Here is a 22665-nt window from a genome sequence, read left to right as displayed (position 1 = left end):
TTGTTGTTGCTGTTGATGATTTTAGTCATCTTTCAGGAGACAGAAGGAGTTGCTGTGGCAACCTATGGTTCTTCACGAAAATTTCCTGCCTTTTTCACACCATGTAGTGGCTTCCAAGTCCCATACAATCTGACAAACCCAACCCAGGCTGCTCACTTTATAGGTAAGACACTGGTCAAGTAATGGACTGGTCGGTTTATAGGTAAGACACCAGTCTAATTATGAATCGGTCGTTTATAGGTAAGACACCAGTCTAGTAATGAATCGGTCAGTTTATAAGTAAGACACCAGTCTAGTAATGAAGTGGTCAGTTTATGGCTAAGACACCAGTCTAGTAATGAAGTGGTCAGTTTATGGCTTAGACACCAGTCTAGTAATGAAGTGGTCAGTTTATAAGTAAGATACCAGTCTAGTAAGGAAGTGGTCAGTTTATAAGTAAGACACCAGTCTAGTAATGAAGTGGTCAGTTTATAAGTAAGACACCAGTGTAGTAATGAAGTGGTTAGTTTATGGCTAAGACACCAGTCTAGTAATGAAGTGGTCAGTTTATAAGTAAGACACCAGTCTAGTAATGAATCAGTCAGTTTATAAGTAAGACACCAGTCTAGTAATGAAGTGGTTAGTTTATGGCTAAGACACCAGTCTAGTAATGAAGTGGTCAGTTTATAAGTAAGACACCATTCTAGTAATGAAGTGGTCAGTTTATAGGTAAGACACCAGTCTAGTAATGAAGTGGTCAGTTTATAGGTAAGACACCTGTCTAGTAATGAAGTGGTCAGTTTATAAGTAAGACACCAGTCTAGTAATGAAGTGGTCAGTTTATAGGTAAGACACCAGTCTAGTAATGAAGTGGTCAGTTTATAAGTAAGACACCAGTCTAGTAATGAAGTGGTCAGTTTATAACTAAGACACCAGTCTAGTAATGAATCAGTCAGTTTATAGCGAAGACACACATCGATTCGTAGACTGGTCACTTCATAGATAAACATTGGTCAAGTGTTAGGCTGGTCACTTAATATTAGGACACCAGTCAAGTAATGAATTGGTTACTCTGTAGGTAAACCAGTGGTCAAGTAATAGACTGTCACTTTATAGGTACGACACTAGGTCAAGTGATGGAATGGTCATTTTTTAGGTATGATATCAGTCAAGTTCTTGGCTATAAGAATTGACTTCATTTCTTACCTGTTTAAAAACTGTGATAATGGCAACAACATCTCTCATTTCATTTATGAATCTAGTACTGTATCTACGATTGAAAAACTTTTTATTTCTTTGACATGGAAACATCTCCCAAGAATGAAAATGTCTTTTAAACTGAATTTAATGTTGTGAATGAAATAACTGAGATAGTGTTTTCTATTCATTATTTTCTGCTTCCAGAGTCTCACAAGGCCATGCACTTACAGTCAGGAATTCTGATCGGAGTACCAATTCCAGAAGCTGATGTAAAGTCAGGGGAGATAATCCAACAGGCCATTGACTCGGTTATAGTACAAGCAATGTACTTAAATATTTATTGATTTATTATATATAACATAGATAAGGTAAAAGTTTGAAGTCTTTTCAACATGCATGTATCTCTGTACATGGATTTCATGATATAGTAAGCATTTAATATTTATTGTCTTGATGAAATACAACGAATTTGATTGGCTGAAAAATTCTATTGATTTCTGTATCAAAGAAACCCTGGTTTTGACTTCATATTGATACGTCATATGAATTTGAAAACAGAATCGTGTTTCATTATTTAAACTCAATGGTTTTAGAATATTTAAATGACAAGAAATGAATCTTGTAATCTTTTCTTGATGCAGATATCATAAGGAAAATATTTCCTATGATACCTGCATCAAGAAAAGTTGATAATATTCATTTTTTAATGGGTGTGAAACATGTTGGTGTTTTACAGAGAACAGAAGATTGCAGGGAAAGATGTGACTCCATTTATCTTGGAGAGAGTGAATGAAATCACGGGAGGAGCATCTCTACAAGCCAGTATCCTATTTCTGATGTCCTGATGTTTTATTATACTAGACAAATTATGAAGAAAACAAACAGGTAGTAATGTAGTTTTGACTTAACTGAAACAGATATCAGCCTCATCAAGAACAATGCGCTGGTAGGAAGCCAGATAGCGTACAAATTGTCCAAACTACTGAAGTCCAAGAAAAATAAAGCAAACAGTGCCCCAGTGACAAAACACATGGGAGCACCAGATGTGGTAAGAAAGGCTGAAGTCTGAGTCACTGTGTTGTATATGTCTGTATATAGTACTGTTAGTATTAATACAACTGTTGTATATGTCTGTATGTGGTACTATTAGTATTAATACAACTGTTGTATATGTCTGTATATGGTACTATTAGTATTAATACAACTGTTGTATATGTCTGTATGTGGTATCGTTAAGTTTTCAGTTCTTTAGTATTAATACAACTGTTGTATATGTCTGTATATGGTACTGTTAGTATTAATACAACTGTTGTATATGTCTGTATATGGTACTATTAGTATTAATACAACTGTTGTATATGTCTGTATATGGTACTGTTAGTATTAATACAACTGTTGTATATGTCTGTATATAGTACTATTAGTATTAATACAACTGTTGTATATGTCTGTATATAGTACTGTTAGTATTAATACAACTGTTGTATATGTCTGTATATAGTACTATTAGTATTAATACAACTGTTGTATATGTCTGTATATGGTACTATTAGTATTAATACAACTGTTGTATATGTCTGTATATGGTACTATTAGTATTAATACAACTGTTGTATATGTCTGTATGTGGTACTATTAGTATTAATACAACTGTTGTATATGTCTGTATGTGGTACTATTAGTATTAATACAACTGTTGTATATGTCTGTATGTGGTACTATTAGTATTAATACAACTGTTGTATATGTCTGTATGTGGTACTATTAGTATTAATACAACTGTTGTATATGTCTGTATGTGGTACTATTAGTATTAATACAACTGTTGTATATGTCTGTATGTGGTACTATTAGTATTAATACAACTGTTGTATATGTCTGAATGTGGTACTATTAGTATTAATACAACTGTTGTATATGTCTGTATGTGGTACTATTAGTATTAATACAACTGTTGTATATGTCTGTATGTGGTACTATTAGTATTAATACAACTGTTGTATATGTCTGTATGTGGTACTATTAGTATTAATACAACTGTTGTATATGTCTGTATGTGGTACTATTAGTATTAATACAACTGTTGTATATGTCTGTATGTGGTACTATTAGTATTAATACAACTGTTGTATATGTCTGTATGTGGTACTATTAGTATTAATACAACTGTTGTATATGTCTGTATGTGGTACTATTAGTATTAATACAACTGTTGTATATGTCTGTATGTGGTACTATTAGTATTAATACAACTGTTGTATATGTCTGAATGTGGTACTATTAGTATTAATACAACTGTTGTATATGTCTGTATGTGGTACTATTAGTATTAATACAACTGTTGTATATGTCTGTATGTGGTACTATTAGTATTAATACAACTGTTGTATATGTCTGTATATGGTACTGTTAGTATTAATACAACTGTTGTTTATGTCTGTATATGGTACTGTTAGTATTAATACAACTGTTGTATATGTCTGTATATGGTACTGTTAGTATTAATACAACTGTTGTATATGTCTGTATATGGTACTGTTAGTATTAATACAACTGTTGTATATGTCTGTATATGGTACTGTTAGTATTAATACAACTGTTGTATATGTCTGTATATGGTACTGTTAGTATTAATACAACTGTTGTATATGTCTGTATATGGTACTATTAGTATTAATACAACTGTTGTATATGTCTGTATATGGTACTATTAGTATTAATACAACTGTTGTATATGTCTGTATATAGTACTATTAGTATTAATACAACTGTTGTATATGTCTGTATATAGTACTATTAGTATTAATACAACTGTTGTATATGTCTGTATATAGTACTATTAGTATTAATACAACTGTTGCTTTAATTTACAGGTTGTGATAGGAGGGTCTATTGTCGATTTTTATGCCAGGGTCAACTCAGACAATTTTCAGGTGATTTACTCTAAATTCATGTATACTGACCCATTTCAAAATATCTTTGCTATTGATTGAAAAATCATTTAATATTTATTGTCTTGATGAAATTACGGTGATTTTGATTGGCTGAAAAATTCGTTTGATTTCTGCATCAAAGAAAACCAGATTTTGACTTCATGTTGTATATTGATACGTCGTATGAATTTGAAAACAAAATCCTGTTTTATTATCTAAACTCAATGTTTATATTTATAATTAAATGACGAAAAATGAATCTTATAATTCTTTTCTTGAAGGCGGTATCGTAGGGAAAATTGGACGGAAAACTTTTCACCAGTGCCCATAGCGCATTGTTGAAGTTTTCCATCCAATATTTCCTATGATATCTGCATCAACAAAAGAATTATAAGATTCATTTCTTGCAACTAAGTTGATGGGGATCCAGTATCTATTTATACGGTGGACAGCATATAAAAATTACTATTCCAAATTTCTCTCATGGTATGATTATTGGCCATTAGGAAGAAGAAAATTTCAATTGATTTCTTAGTCAAAAGGTGAAACATCATGTTCATTGTCCGAAAATAACATGTATCAAAGGAATATATTCTATTTTGTAGTACTAAACTTATTGCTTATATATATGTTTTCATGGGGTGCAAATAATGGTTTGAAAGAAATATGTTTATGAAGTCTAAAATTCCAGACTGAGGAGTTGTCGTTGTTATATGCTGTATTTGATCACTCTGTTTGAATTTCTGGACATCTGTACCATAAAAACAACAAAAACTAGTTCTAATTGTAACGGGGACCGTTACAGATGTTCCCCAAACCTCCCCCAATTAAAAACTGATGTCCTTGTGAATCTATAGGAAAAAATCATTTTATTTTATCCTTTAATTACATGTAGTACGTTCAATATGGTCATTTCAGTACCAAGAAATGAAAGAAAGCGTTGCACATGCATACACGCGCACGCGTGTACGATTCCGAATTTTTGTTTATGTCGTTCAACAGGCATTTGTATCATATACCCACAGTATGAATTTCATAACCTTTCCACCACATATAAGGAAGTTATAGCGATTTCAAAATCGTCCAATCAGAATTCAGCACACGTGCATGCAGGTGCTGAGCAGTAATTCTAACCACAGCAATTTGTAAGGAGTACCAAGACACATCAAAATCCCTAATATCAATAGAATTTGATGAAAAACAAAAACGTTATCGTTCTTTAAATATTGAACATTTGAAAAACGTTGCACGCGCATGCGCGTGTGTGTTGGCATTTTTTGTTACACCAAAATATAGATACACATATTGTCTACGTATGCTGTGAATATCATCTCATTCGCTTCATAAATAAGATAGTTACAGACGTTTTAGTACTATCCAATCAAAATGAAGCGCACGTGCATGCGCGTGCAAATTGGTAATTTTGACCATGCAAATCAGTTAAGGGTCTCAATATCTACTTATGATATGAATATCAAGCCATTTCAATGAAGAACAAAAAAGTTAGACTGATTCCAAAGTTAGAGTACAAATTTTGTAATGCACGTGCACGCACATGCGTGCGCGTGCAGACAAAATAAATATCATTTTTGATATCTACAAATGATATACTACCATCATATTTAGGTTTCATATCGATCCCTTTAATATTCTGATTTTCCATTTTTTGTACCAAAATTGCAGTGCACGTGCGCGCGCGTGCATGCACGTGCAGACAAAATGACTATCACTATGCACATCTACAAACGCTATACTATCATCCTGGAAAGTTTCATATCGATCCCTTTTGTAGTTTCTGAGAACACTACCGGACAAAAAAGTACCGGAGAAAAAGAATAATAATAATAATAACTAGTACTTATTGTAACGGGGACCGTTACAGATGTTCCCCAAACATTCCCCCATTTAGTAAGTGGTGACATTTATTTCCGTACAAGTTGTTTTGACCATTGCAAACTGTGTAGCATGTGAATATATAACTATCTTATAACGTTCAGTCCATTTCATGCTAGTTCAAATCAGTTATAAAGATCTGAGAGTTTTGTGCACGTGCACGTACGTTCGTGCACGTGGATATAAATAATTCGACCATCTCGATACATTAGAAGTCTTACTATATGAGTACAAGAGAAGTTTCACAACTGTTCAATGAAAAACGAGAAATTAACGGCAACTCAAAACTACAAAGACCGAAATCAATGCACGTGCATACACGTGCGCGTGAGTACCACACAGCAATTTTGTTGATGCTATTCAATAGACATTTGAACAATATACTTACTATATGAATTTGGTATCGATTGCTTCACTCATAAGAAAGTTATTGGGATTTCAAAATCGTCCAATCAGAATTAAGCGCACGTGCATGCGCGTGCAGGAAAGTGATTTTGTCCATAATAATAAATTGAAAGGTACCAAAGATACCTGAAACCTAAATTTCAAACCTATTCATTGCAATCTCAAAATGTTATAGACCAATACTTAAATTTAGACGTCAAAAATTACAATGCACGTGCATTCACGCGCACGCGATTTTGATAATGGAAAATTTGTTGACACCATTTCATAGATATTCATATCATAGATCCTCAGGGTAAATTTGAATTCATTTCAGTTTTTAATTCAATAGTTATGACCATTTTAGTACCCGAAAAATGAAAGAAAAGCTATGCACGTGCATACACGGGCACGTGAGTATGACTCAGCATCAATGTTGATTTCATTCAATAGACATTTGATAGATATACTTACAGTATAAATTTCATATTGTTTCCATCATTTATAAGAAAGTTATGGCTATTTGAAAATCGTCCAATCACAATTTAGCACACGTGCATGCACGTGCCGGATGGTAATTATGACTATACACTTTTGTTAAGAATATCAAGATACATATACAATACAAGTTTGGAAAGATTTTGACAAAAAACAAAAAAGTTATGGTCATTGAAACAATTGAACCTTCAAAAGACAATGCACGTGCGTGCGCATGCGCGTTTGCAATTTTTATTACATTGATCTGTAGATATTTGACATGTCTAGCTATCCTGTAAATATCATTAAATTTCATTGATTGGCATGAATGTTATAAACGGTTTTGTATTATCCAATCAAATTGAAGCACACGTGCATGCGCGTGCAGAATTGAAATTTTGACGATGCCAAACAGTTAAGGGTCCCATGTTATACCTACAATAGAAATATCAAACGATTTTATTGAAAAATAAAAAAGTTAGACTGATTCTAAAGTTTGTAAACAAAAAATCCAATGCACGTGCATGCACATGCATGCATTTTCAGACAAAATGATATTCGTTCCGCACATCTACATATGCTATACTATCATCCGAGAAAGGTTTCAGATTGATCCCTTGAGTAGTTTCTGAGAACACTCGTGGACAAGAAAGTCCCAAGAAGAAAGAAAGAATAATAATAATAATAATAATAAGAAACAGAGTAAAACCAATATGTTCCCAAACTTCGTTTGGGGAACATAATAAGAAACAGAGTAAAAACAATATGTTCCCAAACTTTGTTTGGGGAACATAATAAAGAAAAGCACCAAAAATGGTGATTTTACAGTAAATGTTATTCTTTGGAACTCGAAGGAACCATAAAAAATTATCTTGTATCCCAATGATAAATTGATAAATAAAGTACAATTTACTGTTTGGGAGGGAATGTTAGATTTGCTGTTGCTATGGGGCTTTAGTTACTATGGTTTTTCAGTTAGACCTTTATACCCAATCAGTCAAGACTAATGCACAGATGATGAGTGTGTACCATTTTAAAAAGAAAGATGGCCATCATCAACATAATTACCTTGAAACTTCTATGTTGTACAGAGTAATGGAGCAACCTACGCAGGAGGAGTGGATCAATCATTTGGGGGAGTGGGAAGAAATCTGGCTGATGGATTGACTCGTCTTGGAGTTAATACCTTGTTTATCTCTGCCATTGGAAAAGACTCACACAGAGCAGGGTTCAGAGCCTACTGTAGTCACATGGTATTGTTTTATATCTTAATGAATTGTTTTTATACTATACTGCTGTCTTCCGTCTGTCTGTCCCTTTAACTTTGTCTTCGCAACTCCTCCTAAACCCTTTGGGGGAGCTTGATGAAACTTAGTACAAAAAAAAAGATCACAATGTGGAGCTGAGCATATTGCAAGGGGAATGCTGCACCACTATATTTGAAGGAGTTAGGGTCCTTGGACTTAGATTTATTTTATGCAAGTACCTTGTTTTCTCAACTCCTCCTAAACCCTTTGGGGGATTTTAATGAATTTGGGTACAAAGAAAGTTCACTATGTGGAGGTGTGCATACTGCAAGGGGAATGCTGTTCAATATTTCTTAAAGGACTTACGGCTGTTGGACTTGGTTTTTTTCCTATTTAAAATACTTTGTCTTCGCAACTCTTCCTAAACCCTTTGGGGGATTTTGATGAAACTTGGCACAAAGAAAGATCACAATTCACAATGTGTAGATCTGCATATTACAAGGGGAATGCTGTACCACTATTTTTGAAGGAGTCAGGGCCCTTGGACTTAGATTTATTTTATGCAAGTACAATGTACCTTGGCTTCGCAACTCCTCTTAAACCCTTTGGGGAATTTCAATGAAACCTAGTACAAAGGAAGATCACAATGTGTAGATGTGCGTAGTACAAGATGAATAAAGGAAGATCACAATGTGTAGATGTGCGTAGTACAAGATGAATAAAGGAAGATCACAATGTGTAGATGTGCGTAGTACAAGATGAATAAAGGAAGATCACAATGTGTAGATGTGCGTAGTATAAGATAAATGCTGTCCCACTATTTTGGAAGGATTTACAGCCCTTGGACTTAGATTTGCTTAATGCAAAATACTTTTTTATTGCAACTTCGACAAAATCCTTTTGTGGATAATCCTTTCTCACTTGTTCAAATTCCTAGGTCAATAATGTATGCAGGCGTATCATGTACCAGTTTAGCGGTGCCCTATTTTTAATTACACGTGTTGAGTTGAATTATTCACTGCCGGTTATGGTCCTAGCGTACATTTGACCTTGCACAGTTTTCATACATATCTAATGTAGGAACAATTATTTAAAATCGTCTTTTGGTTGTGTGGACTTTTGCAGAACCTGGGAGGTGTGCAAGAACTGGAGGAACTGAGGACTGCCACCTACTGTGCTGTACTGCAGAAAGGGGGAGAACTCCTGTTTGGAATCGGTGATATGGATATCCACAACCAAATCACTCCAGAATATGTTAGTATTGGTTTCATTATAGAGTGTGAATGTGTTAGTATGGATTTCATTATAGAGTGTGAATATGTTAGTATGGATTTCATTATAGACTGTAAAATAGGTTTGTATGGATTTCATTATAGACTGTAAAATAGGTTAGTATGGATTTCATTATAGACTGTAAATAGGTTAGTATGGATTTCATTATAGACTGTAAATAGATTTGTATGGATTTCATTATAGACTGTAAATAGGTTTGTATGGATTTCATTATAGACTGTAAATAGGTTTGTATGGATTTCATTATAGACTGTAAAATAGGTTAGTATGGATTTCATTATAGACTGTAAATAGGTTAGTATGGATTTCATTATAGACTGTAAATAGATTTGTATGGATTTCATTATAGACTGTAAATAGGTTTGTATGGATTTCATTATAGACTGTAAATAGATTTGTATGGATTTCATTATAGACTGTAAATAGGTTTGTATGGATTTCATTATAGACTGTAAATAGGTTTGTATGGATTTCATTATAGACTGTAAATAGGTTTGTATGGATTTCATTATAGACTGTAAATAGGTTTGTATGGATTTCATTATAGACTGTAAATAGGTTTGTATGGATTTCATTATAGAGTGTAAATAGGTTTGTATGGATTTCATTATAATAGACCATGAATCAGACATTCTGATGATCAGAATTTGTCAAATTGTAAAACTAAAGGGAATGAGAATTGAAAACAAAAATCACAAGTATAAAAGTGTCATATTGTTGGTATGGCCTGTATTCTACACAAAAGCATGTCTAATTGTAAAAGAAAAATACACTTGTAAGGAAATCAAATTCAAAGTTCAAAATTACAATACAAAACATCTGATTATTTTTAACATTTAAGTTATATCATTCTATAAAGAGGATTTTATTCTATTTTAGATAGAAGGATACCAGTCATTGATTGAGAAGGCTAAGATGGTATGTATCGATGGAAACGTGACGGTGGAGGCATTACGACGAACTCTACAGATAGCACAGGCCCAGAATGTACCAGGTAGTTTGTGTAACGATGTGCTGTTAATTCATGTCTCATTTCTTTAATGCTTTCTTAGTAAAGTGACCATATGATATTGTTGCCTTACTGGGTGAGTTTCTGTCATATATATAATTATTATTTTTTCTTTTTGTATCGAGTTCTTATATACTTTTCCAAATGATCATTGAGAGATTCATGGATATTTCCCTACCATAAAAATGATACTCCCATGAAAATTATACTCTCACAAAAATTGTACCTCAGCAGAATTTTGTGATGATACAATTTTGAAAAATCCCAGATTTGGTAAGTATGGTAAATGAATGGAATATTTGACAGACAGATGTATATTTCTTTGCAGTTTGCTTTGAACCAACAGACATACACAAGGCCAGTAAACCATTCCAAGTCAATATCAAGAAATCTGTTACCATAACAACACCAAATGTGAATGAACTCAGGACTATGTACAAATTTTTGACAGGGAGTTTGGATTCTGCATATGGTAAAATGAAGACTACGTACAGAAATGAAAATCCTATTTTGACATGGTTTTTGTATGTTTTTCTGTCTTGTATGTAAAACTCCCCTATTGATTTTGAGGTCACATGGTCAAGGGTCAAACTGGGCATAGACCACTCAATGTCTAGAGAACCCTTTGCTTGACAGACATCAAACTTGGTACACTGGTACATGTTCAGGAGAAGATGTTGAGGTCACTTGGTCAAGGGTCAAACTGGACATAGGAATATCCTGTCCGCTCAGTATCTTGAGAACCCTTTGCTTGACAGACATCAAACTTGGTACATTGGTACATGTTCAGGAGAAGATGTTGAGGTCACTTGGTCAAAGGTCAAACTGGACATAGGAATATCCTGTCCGCTCAGTATCTTGAGAACCCTTTGCTTGACAGACATCAAACTTGGTACACTGGTACATCTTCAGGAGAAGATGACCCCTATTGATATTAAGCCTGAGGTCACATGGTCAAAGGTCAAACTGGACATAGGAATATACTGTCTGCTCAATATCTTGAGAACCCTCTGCTTGACAGACATCAAACTTGGAACAGTGGTACATCTTCAGGGGAAGATGACCCCTACTGATTTTGAGGTCACATGGTCAAGGGTCAAACTGGACATAGGAATATACTGTCTGCTCAATATCTTGAGAACCCTTTGCTTGACAGACATCAAACTTGGCACAATGGTACATCTTCAGGAGAAGATGACCCCTATTGATATTGAGGTCACATGGTCAAAGGTCAAACTGGACATAGGAATATACTGTCTGCTCAATATCTTGAGAACCCTTTGCTTGACAGACATCAAACTTGGTACACTGGTATTTCTTCAGGAGAAGATGATCCCTATTGATTTTGAGGTCACATGGTCAAACTGGACATAGGAATATACTGCCCTTTCAATATCTTGAGAACCCTTTGCTTGACAGACATCAAACTTGGTACACTGGTACATGTTCAGGAGAAGATGACCCCTATTGATTTTGAGGTCACATGATCAAAGGTCAAGGGTTAAACTGGACATAGTAATATATTGTTACCTATGTTTTAAGAATTAATTGCTTGATTGACACCAAACTTGGTACACTGGTACAGCATAAGGAGTAGATGATCCCTATTGATTTTTAGGTCACATGGTCAATCCTAGCTGCAGAACTGTAGCTCTCTGAAAAATATTTTGACGGAACAGAGAGCTACAGTTCCACCCCTAATAAAAACCTTCGATTTACGGCGCACAAAAAGCTGCGCACGGTTGAGGCCTGATATTGTTGTATTCTTGTGTTGCTGTTTCATAAATTTAATATCAAAAAATTCTTAACATATTTTCCTACTATAGTTGTGTCCAAACATACCTTTAAATATTCATTAAAGCCCCATACGACCCGTAAACTCCCAGCTTCAAATGAATTAGTGTGTTGACTTAGCCATGTTAGGTAACTGGGTCAATTCGAACCCCGGTTCATTTCCATACTTGCACAATAACGTTTAGATGTGAACTAATATCCCCACAAATATTTTAGCTAAATATTTTAAATCCAGTTCCTTTAAGTAATAATTATTCAAATAGCTAAACTCACGGCAATGCGGCTTTCATTAGTCTGGTCCGGTCTCCATCTCTTTCACACGAGTGTTAAGGACTTTTGTAACATTATCATTAATCAAGAGCTTATTTTACCTTTAGAAAAACTTTATTTTTTAATTTCTATAAATTATTCGTGTTGATAATAAATGAAGAGCGAACATATAACTTATAACGAATTTTATGAATATATACATGTACCAACAACAACAACAACAGGGTTCGAATTGAACCTGCTACCTAACATGGCTACGTCAACAAACAAAATTATTTGAAGCTGGGAGTTTTCGGGTCGTATGGGGCTTTAATGAATATTTGAAGGTATGTTTGGACACAACTATAGTAGGAAAATATGTTAAGAATTTTTTGATATTAAATTTATGAGACAGCAACACAAGAATACAATGATATCAGGCCTCAACCGTGCGCAACTTTTTGTGCACCGTAAATCGAAGGTTTTTATTAGGGGTGGAACTGTAGCTCTCTGTTCCGTCAAAATATTTTTTTTCAGAGAGCTACAGTTCTGCAGCTAGGTCAATCCACTCCTGACATAGGAAGATATTGTCTGCTCAATATTTGGAATTGGTGATACTACTATCAGTTAAATGATGCATGTGTATACCCTTTTCAATTTTGCACCATGGGGGGGGGGGGATATATGTTTTACAACCATATCTCTTGTTCCATTCTGATTTACATGAATCTCAATGATAAAGTTAATTCTGGAGATATTCTTCACATTAATCTGACCTGTGTGTTGCTCTTCACAAATTTGAATGCACATATCAAGCCCGTTGTCATCTGACAAGTACTATAGTATTGCTGTTTGTCTCAAAGTTTTTGAAATAGATGTAAGATTTCAAGTAGGCAGAAACTATCAGTATAACAATTAGCAACTACAGCTTAACAATCCATAACTAACAGGCATACATTTAGGAATCTTTCTGCTCCATTAAAGAAATCCAGATTCGCATTGCACGTGTGTCTCTGACGGTTTCATTTCCTGTCACATCCTTGTTGATGACAAGCTTTAAAACTGATGAAACAGGAAGCACTGAAGAATATTCTGATATTTATACAACCAGTCTTTTCAGGGTCTGCCAGCTCGGATGAACTCCCATTGACCAGCGTGTTGATGGAGTGTATTTTGCTGTCTAAAGTAGTGGTCCTACATGTTCCCATGGTAATAGTCTCCCTCGGGAAGCACGGAGTGGCGCTCTGTCAGAGGCACAAGATGGGGAAACCAGACCAAGGCATCATTCTAAAGGTGATCATTCAGACTTTTTGTACCGTAACAATATAATTTCAACTTTTTACAAGAATTTATGTATGTACAATGTGCATCTTTGCACATGATACCTTCATCTTCACCATAACACCTACATCTTCACTATAATATATGCACTTTTATCTTCACTATAATTCCTGTATCTTCACTATAATGCTATATCTTCACTTTAAAACATGTACTTGTATCCTCACTATGATACCTGTATCTTCACTATATTACCTGTATTTTGTGTTGTTGTTGTTGTCGGTTCCTTTTTATTTCCGTGCAGTATCACGGGTAGTGTCCACACTAGTGGGCCCCCTTCCAGGTATCTGGCTGGCTGCACGCATGGCAGATCTCACCTCAGATCTCCATTCTTTCCGGTCTTGAGGGTCGGCAGTTGAGAGCTTCCATTGTCTACGATCTTTCTCCGTCAACTCTCTCCAAGATAGCATTGGCTGACCAACTCTACGTTTCCAGGAACTTGTATATTTAAAGCGCACTTGACTACACTGCTGGATCTGACAACATGGCCATACCAGCGGTGTCTCCTTTCCCTTAAGATGAGGTTGAGGTCATCGATGCCAAGCCGCCCCAGCAATTCAGTTGAACTTACAGTGGCCATATCTTCAGGCTTGATGTTACAGATCTGTCTTATCATGGCCCTGTCATTGCGTAGTAGGCGATGAAGATTTGGCTTGGTCAGCGCCCAGGTCTCACTGGCATGGAGCATAGCGTTCCGTACGCAGGTGTTATACACTCGACCATGGGTCTTATACGACAGGTGGCATGATGTCAAGACTGGTAGCAGCTCCCTGAACTTTTTCCAGGCAGTCTTCACACGTGTAGTGGCTGCAAGGTCACAGCCACCAGCTGCGGAAAGCATGTCTCTGAGGTAGCAGAAGGAGCCTACAACCTCCAACTTGTATCTTCATTATAAAACATATACTTGTATCTTCTCTGGACCTGGGTTAGAATAGGTCCTCAGTACCCCTTTGCTTGTCGTGAGAGGCGACTAAATGGGGTGGTCCTTCGAATGAGACCCCATAAACTGAGGTCCCATGTCACAGCAGGTGTGGCACGATAAAGATCCCTCCCTGCTCAAAGGCCATAAGTGCCAAGCATAGGCCTAAATTGTGACGTCTCCATATGAGTGAAATATTCTCAAGAGGGACGTAAAACAATATTCAATCAATCAATCTTCACTATAATGCTGTATCTTCACTTTCATACCTGTAATTTCACTTTCATACCTGTATTTTCACTGTAATACCTCTATCTTCACTATATTACCTATATCTTCACTATAATACCTGTGTCTTCATTATAATACCTGTGTCTTCATTATATTACCTGTATCTTCACTATATTAACTGTATCTTCACTATAATACCTGTATCTTCACTGTAATACCTGTATCTTTACTATATTACCTGTATCTTTACTATATTACCTGTATCTTCACTATATTACCTGTATCTTCACTGTATTACCTGTATCTTCACTGTAATACCTGTATCTTCACTGTAATACCTGTATCTTCATTATATTACCTGTATCTTTACTATATTACCTGTATCTTTACTATATTACCTGTATCTTCACTGTATTACCTGTATCTTCACTGTATTACCTGTATCTTCACTGTAATACCTGTATCTTCACTGTAATACCTGTATCTTTACTATATTACCTGTATCTTCACTATATTACCTGTATCTTTACTATATTACCTGTATCTTCACTGTATTACCTGTATCTTCACTGTAATACCTGTATCTTCACTGTAATACCTGTATCTTCATTATATTACCTGTATCTTTACTGTATTACCTGTATCTTCACTGTATTACCTGTATCTTCACTGTATTACCTGTATCTTCACTGTAATACCTGTATCTTCATTATATTACCTGTATCTTCACTGTATTACCTGTATCTTCACTGTATTACCTGTATCTTCACTGTATTACCTGTATCTTCACTGTAATACCTGTATCTTCATTATATTACCCACATGTATACACCTATATCTTCATTATAGTGTTAGGAAGCAAAGTTAGATTTCTGAATACTTTTTTCCAGGATGGAAGTTATTTGACTGTTGACTGGTATCCAGCAGTGCCTAAAGGACAGGAACCAGGCAAAATCATCAGTGTATCAGGGGCTGGAGACTGGTAATTTTATTCTTCATTCTCATCCACATAAAATAATTCCCATCCACATAAAATCCACCTTGAATTTCATCGACTATCCATGGAAGAATGATAAGATCCACCATATTTTAAGATTTCATTGACTGTTCACAAGAAATGCATCATGTTAGATTTCATTGACCATCCACATAAAATCAACTACAGTTTTAAAATTTTATGAACCTTCCACTTAAAATCAGCTACATTATGCTTAATTTTGTCAACCATCTACAAAATTTACGTATTGTTTATAAGTGTTTTGTTTCAAAACAGATACAATCAAAGTGCTATATAAAAAAAATGATAACCATACTGGTTGAACAATTAGTAAATGGACAGTTTATTAGGTCTGCTGAATACTCTATGTACACTATACATATATCGTGAGTAGACATCTATATACATTATACATATATCATGAGTAGACATCTATGTACACTATACATATATTGTGAGTAGACATCTATGTACACTATACATATATCATGAGTAGACATCTATGTACACTATACATATATCATGAGTAGACATCTATGTACATTATACATATATCATGAGTAGACATCTATGTACACTATACATATATCATGAGCAGACATCTGTACACTATACATATATCATGAGTAGACATCTATGTACACTATACATATATCATGAGTAGACATCTGTGTACACTATACATATATTGTGAGTAGACATCTATGTACACTATACATATATCATGAGTAGACATCTATGTACACTATACATATATCATGAGTAGACATCTATGTACACTATACATATATTGTGAGTAGACATCCTTGGAGACAGGGTCTAAATAGAGCATATAACTCTTTATGAAGATAAAAATAATGTCATTACATTCCCACTCTTTGTGAGGTTACAGATTAATCTTGTTATGTTTCCACTATTTGTGGAGACACAGATAATGTCTCTACGCTTCCACTATTTGTGGAGACACAGATTATGTCTCTATGCTTCCACTCTTTGTGGAAACACAGATTATGTCTCTATGCTTCCACTCTTTGTGGAAACACAGATTATGTCTCTATGCTTCCACTCTTTGTGGAAACACAGATAATGTCTCTATGTGTTCACTCTTTGTGGAGACACAGATAATGTCTCTACGTTTCCACTCTTTGTGGAGACACAGGTAATGTCTCTATGCTTCCACTATTTGTGGAGACACAGATTATGTCTCTATGCTTCCACTCTTTGTGGAAACACAGATTATGTCTCTATGCTTCCACTCTTTGTGGAAACACAGATAATGTCTCTATGCTTCCACTCTTTGTGAAGACTCAGATTATGTCTCTATGCTTCCACTCTTTGTGGAAACACAGATTATGTCTCTATGCTTCCACTCTTTGTGGAAACACAGATAATGTCTCTATGCTTCCACTCTTTGTGGAGACACAGGTAATGTCTATGTTTCCACTCTCTGTGGAAACACAGATTATGTCTCTATGCTTCCACTCTTTGTGGAAACACAGATTATGTCTCTATGCTTCCACTCTTTGTGGAGACACAGATAATGTCTCTACGTTTCCACTCTTTGTGGAGACACAGATAATGTCTCTACGTTTCCACTCTTTGTGGAGACACAGGTAATGTCTGTACGTTTCCACTCTTTGTGGAGACACAGGTAATGTCTGTACGTTTCCACTCTTTTTGGGGACACAATAGAAATATCTGCTCAGTATCTTGATTCATCAACTTAGTACATGTATTGAGGTTGTCCCTGACTAGTAGATAACCATTTTTCACTATAATTACAAACATTCTACATTTAAAACTTATCCTTTTCAACATTGCCATATGGAAAATACATGTACATATTTTAAAACGTTTTTGGTATAGTGAAAAGTTTAACAAAATCAGAATAACATTACCTGTGTTTTTGATTTCAGCCTTGCTTCAGCAATCATATCCGGGATCATAAGAAGACATAACCTTGACTTTAGCATAAAACAAGGAATCCTAGCAGCTCAACTGTCTCTTCAGTCCCATCATGCAGTTCCTCCTTTTCTCTCTCGGAAACGCATCGAATTAACAGAGGAGATGAGCAAACAGTTGAGCTGTACCAGAATATCTGACACATCACTACATTAAATTAATCTAAACCAGAATAGCTGACACATCACTACATTAAATTAATCGAAACCAGAATAGCTGACACATCACTACATTAATCGAAACCAGAATATCAGACACATCACTACATTAATCGAAACCAGAATATCAGACACATTGCTACATTAATCTAAACCAGAATAGCTGACACATCACCACATTAAATTAATCGAAACCAGAATATCAGACACATCACTACATTAAATTAATCTAAACCAGAATAGCTGACACATCACTACATTAAATTAATCGAAACCAGAATAGCTGACACATCACTACATTAAATTAATGGAAACTAGAATAGCTGACACATCACTACATTAAATTAATCGAAACCAGAATATCTGACACATCACTACATTAATCGAAACCAGAATAGCTGACACATCACCACATTAAATTAATTGAAACCAGAATATCTGACACATCACTACATTAAATTAATCGAAGCCAGAATATCTGACACATCACCACATACACATGGATTAGGAAGGAGAACATATTTATTTAATTTTAAAAACGTTTATGGTCATTCCCAGGAGGATTGTTTCACAAACACATTGTTTTATGTATTTTCATGCACTGGTGTTATAAGTATGATATTCATTTTGAAGGAATGATGACACATTAAGTCACATGTACATGTCGTATGCAAACCTATTCTGCGTACTCATTAAGTAATCCATCCTACATCTAGATCACTTTGATGCTTTCTTAAATGCTGTATCGTAATACTAGATGTTTTATATTTGGTATGTATGTAATATTTAGCAGAAATGAAGTTTTGCTTGAGTTAGATTTAAGGTACATAGTTCCAAAACCTTTAATTAATTAAAACTGTTTCCATGATAAAAGTGTATGTTTTGTAGGAATTGTTTTAACTAGGTACAATGAATTAACTTTTATTTCATACTGAAAAGGTTTTCTATAAATTATCTATATTTAAAAAAATGTTGTCAAAGACTATAGCTCATATTTTCTCTATTTGTATGCCTGTTTCACAATAAATTTTGATGATATTTACAATCAGTTTATATATATATATTTATGAAGTAGAAGTTTTTTTTTAAAGTGATCAAATTAAAATTTTGTCATTTTTATCAGCTGAAGATATATAATACTTCTGTTTATGTATGTCCAATTTACATCTTTAAAAAGTTGGCAACACATACATTTTCTTTTCTCGTTGATTAAATTAAACTATATTAAGTGGAAATTGATACAGTTTTTCTACTTTGGACCTATAATAATGCAAAGTCACATGAGGGTGGTGCTATATACCTTAATGTTTTTTGCAACTATACACAAGTTTATCCATAATAGACATTTTTCAATGTTCCTTATTTATCAAAAGATCTCCACCGCCAAAGGCACAAAAAAAAGAGAAGATATACCACAAAATGTAGTGTGTGTATAGTAATGATGTTGATTCAGTGGTGCTAGTGTGTCATTCACTGTGGGTTTAATTTCAATCAATCTGAATGTTAGTTTGGTCAGTCACTCCACACTGTTTTTGTTTCTGCAGTAAAATATCAAACTGCAAACAGTGAATTTATAATCACAATATCAATTAACATCATTTATTAAGGTCTTATACAACATTTCTGCCATCTGTTTCTAAAACTTTTTTTTTTTGGTCTCCTTTATATGAAGAGTTCTGGTATGGTTTCTTGAATAGGTTTAAATTCTATACTGTATAACATTACTATACTCTGCATATCGGCTTGGTTGTAGTGCAGTGGTTAGATCAACTTACTAGAAATGCGAGGGTCCCAGGTTGCATCTCCACTTGATCCCAAGCTTTTTCTCCCCTTCTTTGCTACAATAACTTAGCAATGCCCACAATATACACATTCCTTCTATAAAACATAGGAGCTAGATTACTTTTTGTTTGCTACAACCAGAAACTATCAAAATATGCTAACTCTAAAACAAACCTGGGAATATACCTAAAGTTTTCTTTCTTTTTTATATATTTAAAAACAAGGTAGAATGCAAGTACCTAGAATGTCAAGAAAAATTATGGTACATGTTGTATTGTATATGACTCAGCTGCAGTCTCTTACCTCGACTGTGGGTCACTGACGATGCACATCATTATCTCCAAGGTGGGAATTTTTTTAATGCACAACTCTCCCATAATGGATAAATGTTTAAAATATAATAGCGACAGAGGGCAAGAGTTAAGGTTTACAATTCATTCCAAGTACAGTCAATTGTAATTAGTACCAATATCGGGCTAAAGTGGTTTTATTGCATTTGTTTGAATGTATACAATAATTGGAATAACTCTAGCTTGCCTATGTTGGGGGTGTCAGGAACCACATAAAGCCTCTACCTTCCCTGCAGCTGTTGTAGGGGTCTAAATCATTATATATTTTTGTGATGGTCATATTTTGTATTAATTCACCAAAGTTTGTATTAATCTATATTTAGCACTATATAGTAGCAACGGGTATGTTCTAGTTCGTACTTTATTGTTTACTAATATACTGGTAGTTTATTAGTCAATCATCATCTTTTAATAATCATACTGTGCAATGCCAAAGATATCTCTGAATAAGATGCAGTGTAGTCTTTATCACCAGTATTGATTATCTACATTGTGATTTCTGTGTTATTACAGTTCTGATATAGAACTAAATCTGAGGTGCTAATGACAATCAAATGAATGTGAAATATACTAGCTATGAAAAAGATGCATTTTTCACAAATTAAAACAAGCACACTAGCTATGTCAATAAATTCTTAGAGGTCACTTTCCATATCAAATATTTCGCTGTGTGAAAGCAAATTTTGGACAATACCCCAGATATATATTATGTTGCATGTGATCACAAGATGGTCTGGAAAGCACTAGTTGCTTAACTTGTGTTCCAGAATTTTTGTTTCAAATTGTATGTGCCACAAGAAACACCAATAACACAGTATCTCTTTTATTGTAAATTGTTAATATTGCAATTTACATATTCATGTATAAAATACTATAATACATAATTATACACCAGTATAAACAATGAATGCAATTAAAATATTTCTACTATACAGGTATGATATATGTACAATGCTTCGTTTTTATTAATATGAATGTTTATTTTCTGTGATTAAAAACGATCTTGCACTTTGGTTCGTATTACAGTGTCTGATTTATAAGTCATACACAAAGAAAATGTATGAACGATCTCATGATACACTAATCCTTATATATATACAAATATATAGAAAAACAAGAACTGATTTTCCATACAAAATATGATACATGGCACATGACAATAGATTGTAAATGTGTGTATACAACATTGTTCACAATTGGAATTTTATTTATCAGACTGGAATGTAAAACTTTTGCAAATGATCGATCACATCAGAAAGGCAAGCACTAACTGGAAAATGTGTACAATTCTGAATTTTCCAAAATACCAGCAGTCAAATGTAATAAATAGTTTAGAGTTCATCTGTAAAACCAAACAAATTTCACAAAACAAACCTTTTTATATTGTTAGAAATAAGACTGATTTACATGCAAGTGTATACACAGTAGGTCTCCGTGAAATGTATGAATATTGGATAGTTCTGATTGAAATAGTCAAATTCATGAGAAGAATGTACAAGTTTGGGCTATACAAAAGATTCAGAATGCTTGCTCTGGGCTCCTTGACTAACCACTCCCATGCTGGTCCCGCCCATACTGTACCCGCCTACGCTCCGACTTCCTTGTTCACTGGGTTCATAATGGGGAGGTCTCATTGGTGGAGCCATTCCTGTGTGGAGGGGTGGAAGTTCCAGCTTCTTCTCGATCTCCTCTGTTCCCTTATCTGGCTTATGGTGGATGTCAGAGGATTTTATGAAAAGAGCTATTCCCGAGAAAACGGCAAAGAATCCGGACAGGACAAAGAATCCATAGGACCATGACAGGTAGTTCAACCAAGGACGGGGCATCCAAGTGGAATCGCGTGCCTTCATCGGAAACACCAGGGCAACAATCAACACAAACACACCTAGAATGGACAAAAATATATATATAGAAGTATCAAGGCAGATAAATCTATGCTAAAAAATGAGGAAACCAGTGATGAATCTAGATGGGAGTTGCAACCATGCACCACCCACTTGGTTGAAATGTTTTGAAACAAAAAACCATGGTAGGTTCTGCAACCCCTTCCCCATTGAAAATTTCCTAGAACCGCCACTGGATCCTTATGAACATAATCAACTGAATTGATAGTATATCATAATTTTTCTGTTCTTAATGATATAATATAGCTGTGAAAGCTTACTTTCTTTTAAATACTTTAATAGAGATTCATCTGAAACATTGCATGGTCTTTTTTCAAATGTTTTTTCTATAAATAATGACCAAACGCTAAACAAATCCAATCCATTCTGTGAGGCTTACTTGACACAAACATGAGGATAGAGTTCAGAAGGAAGGCCCTGTATCTGTTAGGGTTGTAGTACTTGATCCTCAACATGTCCACTGGATAAAGGGAGAGCATGAACACCACCCCGATGTTCACTATCAGGGTCAGGACAACGATGGTCTGGACAATCCGGAACCAGGCTGAGGGAAAAAGAGCAGT

The 22665-nt window shown here is 34.7% G+C and overlaps 2 protein-coding genes across 4 annotated transcripts in view; one reads left to right on the top strand and one right to left on the bottom strand.

Annotated features, from left to right (window-relative positions):
* The window catches only part of LOC125645446 (uncharacterized), a 39442-nt gene extending 18231 nt beyond the window's left edge, over positions 1 to 21211 (top strand). For all 3 annotated transcript variants that reach the window (XM_048870957.2, XM_048870958.1, XM_048870959.1), the window contains 12 exons: positions 37 to 163; positions 1384 to 1504; positions 1916 to 2001; positions 2097 to 2227; positions 4053 to 4112; positions 7958 to 8119; positions 9239 to 9367; positions 10286 to 10400; positions 10744 to 10887; positions 13579 to 13751; positions 15840 to 15931; positions 17863 to 21211. In XM_048870957.2, coding sequence (XP_048726914.2) covers positions 37 to 163; positions 1384 to 1504; positions 1916 to 2001; positions 2097 to 2227; positions 4053 to 4112; positions 7958 to 8119; positions 9239 to 9367; positions 10286 to 10400; positions 10744 to 10887; positions 13579 to 13751; positions 15840 to 15931; positions 17863 to 18064 — 1542 coding nt within the window. In that variant the 3' untranslated portion in view covers positions 18065 to 21211. The remainder of the gene's footprint in view (positions 1 to 36; positions 164 to 1383; positions 1505 to 1915; positions 2002 to 2096; positions 2228 to 4052; positions 4113 to 7957; positions 8120 to 9238; positions 9368 to 10285; positions 10401 to 10743; positions 10888 to 13578; positions 13752 to 15839; positions 15932 to 17862) is intronic.
* LOC125645447 (uncharacterized) lies at positions 21006 to 22648 on the bottom strand. Its single transcript, XM_056142136.1, has 2 exons — positions 22482 to 22648; positions 21006 to 22083 (listed from the first exon to the last, which is right to left on the bottom strand). The coding sequence occupies exons 1-2, from the start codon at positions 22579 to 22581 to the stop codon at positions 21704 to 21706; spliced, it is 480 nt and encodes a 159-aa protein (XP_055998111.1). The 5' UTR covers positions 22582 to 22648; the 3' UTR covers positions 21006 to 21703.
* Between the last annotated feature and the right edge of the window lie 17 nt (positions 22649 to 22665).

The sequence above is a fragment of the Ostrea edulis genome, chromosome 6 (assembly GCF_947568905.1).
Source record: "Ostrea edulis chromosome 6, xbOstEdul1.1, whole genome shotgun sequence".
NCBI classification, from domain to species: Eukaryota; Metazoa; Mollusca; class Bivalvia; order Ostreida; family Ostreidae; genus Ostrea; species Ostrea edulis.
This window is presented reverse-complemented; position numbering and strand designations above follow the sequence as displayed.

What these genes read in the sequence shown, in the direction of transcription:
- LOC125645447 (XM_056142136.1), bottom strand. Translation starts at nt 22,581, where the DNA reads ATGCTCTCCCTTTATCCAGTGGACATGTTGAGGATCAAGTACTACAAC. An exon ending in TATCCTCATGTTTGTGTCAA is followed by an intron (nt 22,084 to 22,481) that starts GTAAGCCTCACA and finishes TGTCCATTCTAG; the next exon opens with GTGTGTTTGTGTTGATTGTT.